The 3,723-nt window shown below is 38.8% G+C and overlaps 1 protein-coding gene across 1 annotated transcript in view; it reads left to right on the plus strand.

The window, feature by feature from the left end:
- The window catches only part of PSMB1 (proteasome 20S subunit beta 1), a 13,127-nt gene extending 9,712 nt beyond the window's left edge, over positions 1-3,415 (plus strand). Inside the window, 4 exon segments of the mRNA XM_042446509.1 lie at positions 222-267; positions 578-707; positions 1,565-1,671; positions 3,120-3,415. Of these exon segments, the coding sequence (XP_042302443.1) occupies positions 222-267; positions 578-707; positions 1,565-1,671; positions 3,120-3,305 (469 nt within the window). The 3' untranslated portion in view covers positions 3,306-3,415.
- The last annotated feature ends 308 nt before the right edge of the window (positions 3,416-3,723 follow it).

Genomic DNA, 3,723 nt, shown 5'->3' on the forward strand with positions numbered 1-3,723 from the left:
CTATGGCAATTCGGCTTACGAAGGCTTTTCGGGTTACGAAAGCGGCCGAGGAACGAATTACTTTCGTAACCCGAGGCACCACTGTACATCCCTAGATGTTCTTACAGGACCCTGATGGCAAAATGTAACCAAACACTTCTCTGTACAGCTTAGTTAAAACATGGTATGATTTGCCTTATTAATTAAAATAACAATTTGCTGTTCATTTGTATGGAATGTCTGGGAAACTGTTTGAATATTACAAATTGTTTATAAAGTCTTTGTAAAGTTATGTATGGAAGTTTAAATATGCAGTGCAATGCCAACTCAAAACATTTCTGAGTCTGAGAAGCAAAGTACAAAGACACGCTTATTATCTTCTCTCTTTCTGTGAAAAAACCTTCAGTTAACTAGCAGTTCACAACCATGTGTCTTCTAAGAGTTCGCATGCCTATGACTACTTTGCCTGTTGCCAAAGATGGCTGTCTTGTATCATGCTCAGCCAGTCTCTTAACTTGCTTTGTGGTTCATTTCAGTAAAATAATTATCTTGAATCTCTGCCTTGCATCTGTCTAACAGTTATGTTATTTGATTCCAGATGTACAAACATTCCAATAACAAGATTATGAGTTCAGGTGCTATTGCAGCCATGCTTTCTACAATCCTGTATTCCCGGCGTTTCTTCCCTTATTATGTCTATAACATAATTGGTGGATTGGATGAAGAAGGTAAAGTCCAACTTGCACTTTCAGTAAAGATATCAAGAAAATGTGCTTCCTGCCAATTATAGCTTTAGCCTAGGAAAGAAAGCACTTTATTAAACTTCAACATAATAGTTTTCATTTTGATATGACATAATAACTAGGAAGGAGGTCCATTTTCTTGGACCACGTGGATATCAGAGCAGCCTTTTTGGCTTCACAGTAATCGCTTTCACTACCAGAGTGAGTCAGAGTATCTATTAAAATGCATACAGTATCTGTTTACTTGGAAGAAATCCATGTTTAGTGGGACTAACCCCTGGTAAATGTGAAGCCATTACATACTAGGAAAAAGGTCTTCAGATACTTACTTCTAGTTTCTGAAAGGAAAGAGTTCCTTGTCTTCAAAATGTTAAGAAATAAAGAGCTTCTCACCTGTAGGCAAAAAAGTATGTTTGGGTTAGATGCAGAGAAAAGTGTGCAGTTTGGCCAGCTGAAACTGTTTTCCCTGGCAGCTTTTGCTTGGGCCTCTTCCCAAAAATGTCTCCTGAGGTTCAGGAGTTCCTGAATAATGGAGTGTGCTGGTGCTGAGGGGAACAGTAGTGAGGTGGAGATTTTGGCTTAAACTAATGCTCTTAGGTTTAGATCCACAAGATTCTTTTCTTCTTCTGATCATGAAAATTTTCCTCTTTGAAGCCTTTGTATTTTCTTTTTCTGTGTCCATGATTCAAATACACTGTAAAGCACTAGTTATAGGTAAAAAATATGACGCACTTTCTATGGTGTCATTGTTACTGTGTGCCTTAGATGTGTTAAGAAAATTACAATTTGTGTGATTTTTAAATTCATCATTGTTCCTAATGGCACCTTTTTCCCTTCTCAAGGGAAAGGAGCAGTTTACAGCTTTGATCCTGTAGGCTCCTACCAGAGAGATACTTTCAAAGCTGGTGGGTCAGCAAGTGCCATGCTGCAGCCTCTGCTAGACAACCAGGTAAGAGCATGCTTTGTTGTTCACTGGATATATTAATAATTTGGTTGATTCCCAAACACTTGATACTTGTCTGTTACCGATGGCATCTGTAATGGCACTTAGTAGTTTGTTCATTGTAGAAAATTAGTTGTAAGAAAAGTAAACACATGGAAATGGTTTTTGAAATACAGTACACACAAGAAGAAGCTTGTAATGAGTTGGTTGCTTGTGGTTATCTAAATTGGCTTCAGAAATCCAGAGAAGGTAACTGTACAGAAATTGGTTCCATAAAGTAATGATGCTATGGTTGAGCAAACATGTTCAGGCCACAACCACTGACAAGCTGCTTAAGCTGAAGAAGAGAAATTACATTCCTATTTATTTGAGTATCAAATATTGCTAATTCAAAGATGAGGACAAACTAATACACTGCAGTCTTCCCATTCATTCACTTACGTTTTCTAAATATGCAAAACTTCTGTAGTCTCACAGTCAGTTGTCATTGGTTGCAGCATGGTGTAATTTAGTTCATATCAGTCAGTGGAAGTTAATTTTCAATTCACTTATGTATAGTAGCCCAGTGACCAAAGAATTTACTAAGGGAAGACCCAGCACTCGATGTCTGCTTATGGAACAACAGAATTCAGTGGAAGCAAAAGGGAACATTCTGCCTTTTACACTGATAAACTTGAGTATTTTATGATTTTTTGTGTGTGATGGATGAACATGGGTGTTTCATTTGATGCTTTTTATTAACCTTATAGTCTGCCTTTTGGCAAAAATTGGTTCTCAAGATGTCCAGTAGTGAAATACAGTTATTAAAATATTAACCCTCATCAAATAAAAAGATTAAGGCCTTCACTTCCCTTGCGCTCATCCTCCCACAACTTAATGTTGTGATAATACACCTTTTGTGCCATAGGCCTAAATCTGCATATACCACCAGCAGGTCAGAGATGTTCTTTCCCACCCTTCAACCAGCTGTGTTGGGGATTCCGAACAGGTTTGGAGATGCTCAGGTGGGCTGCAAGGGGAAAGGAAGAAAATACTTCTGTGCTTTCAGTGAATTCTCTTCCGTCAGCAGACATCCAGTGATAGTGACCTCCTTGTTCATTGGGTCAAATCCAACATTCCACTGGCTGTTACCATGAAACTTGCTTGGATTTCCCAAAACCTAGCTCCAGACAGATTCCCAGTTCTTTACAGCTGGTTTTCAGCAGTAGTGGGACACTGCAGTGAGGAAGGGGTATTGCCTCACCCCAGTTCTTCTGGAATCAATTGTTTTGCAGGTATTGCCCATTGTTAAGATTTTTGAAGGACACAAAAGTGGCCAGTTACCGTGTCTTGTCAATCTTAGTGTTGTTGTGTCTTAATGCAGTAAAACAAACCAGCAAAACAAAAAAAATTAGTTCTAACTTTCAAATAACGTGAGAAGTTGAGGTTAATTAAAATGTCTTTCTTTTTAAAAGGTTGGCCTCAAGAATATGCAAAAAGTGGAGCAAGTATCTTTATCCTTGGAAAAGGCCTTGCAGCTAGTAAAGGACGTCTTTATTTCTGCTGCAGAAAGAGATGTATACACAGGAGATGCCCTAAAAATCTGTATTATCACAAAGGATGGAATTAAAGAGGAAACTGTTCCATTGCGAAGAGACTAAATTGGTACACTGTGCAATTAAAGATTTTTCAGTATGTACCCCATACTTTTTATTTTGGTTGTTTACTGGTGGCATGATATCTGACATATTAAAAAAAAAAAGGAACCAAAGTTGTCTCCTTTGTCATCTTTATGGCATGAGATCTGAATGGTGAACATGGGAAAGGATCATTTAATTCATTTGTAAGATGCACACTTTTTAATGGAACAGTATGAAGGAATCTCTTAAAAGGTAATACAGTCAACCCTCTGTTTTCGTGGGGAATCCATTCTGGGAGACCCCCCCCCCATTGGCTTGAATATAGGCACACGGCTGTAGGAGCGCGTATTTGCGTGCCTCAGGCACGCATCCCATTTTTTCTCCCTCCGTTTGTCCCTCACGCATAAGCAAGAGGCGTAGGTTTGAAACCCGTGAGAAC

This window comes from Sceloporus undulatus, chromosome 1, assembly GCF_019175285.1.
Source record: "Sceloporus undulatus isolate JIND9_A2432 ecotype Alabama chromosome 1, SceUnd_v1.1, whole genome shotgun sequence".
NCBI lineage: Eukaryota > Metazoa > Chordata > Lepidosauria > Squamata > Phrynosomatidae > Sceloporus > Sceloporus undulatus.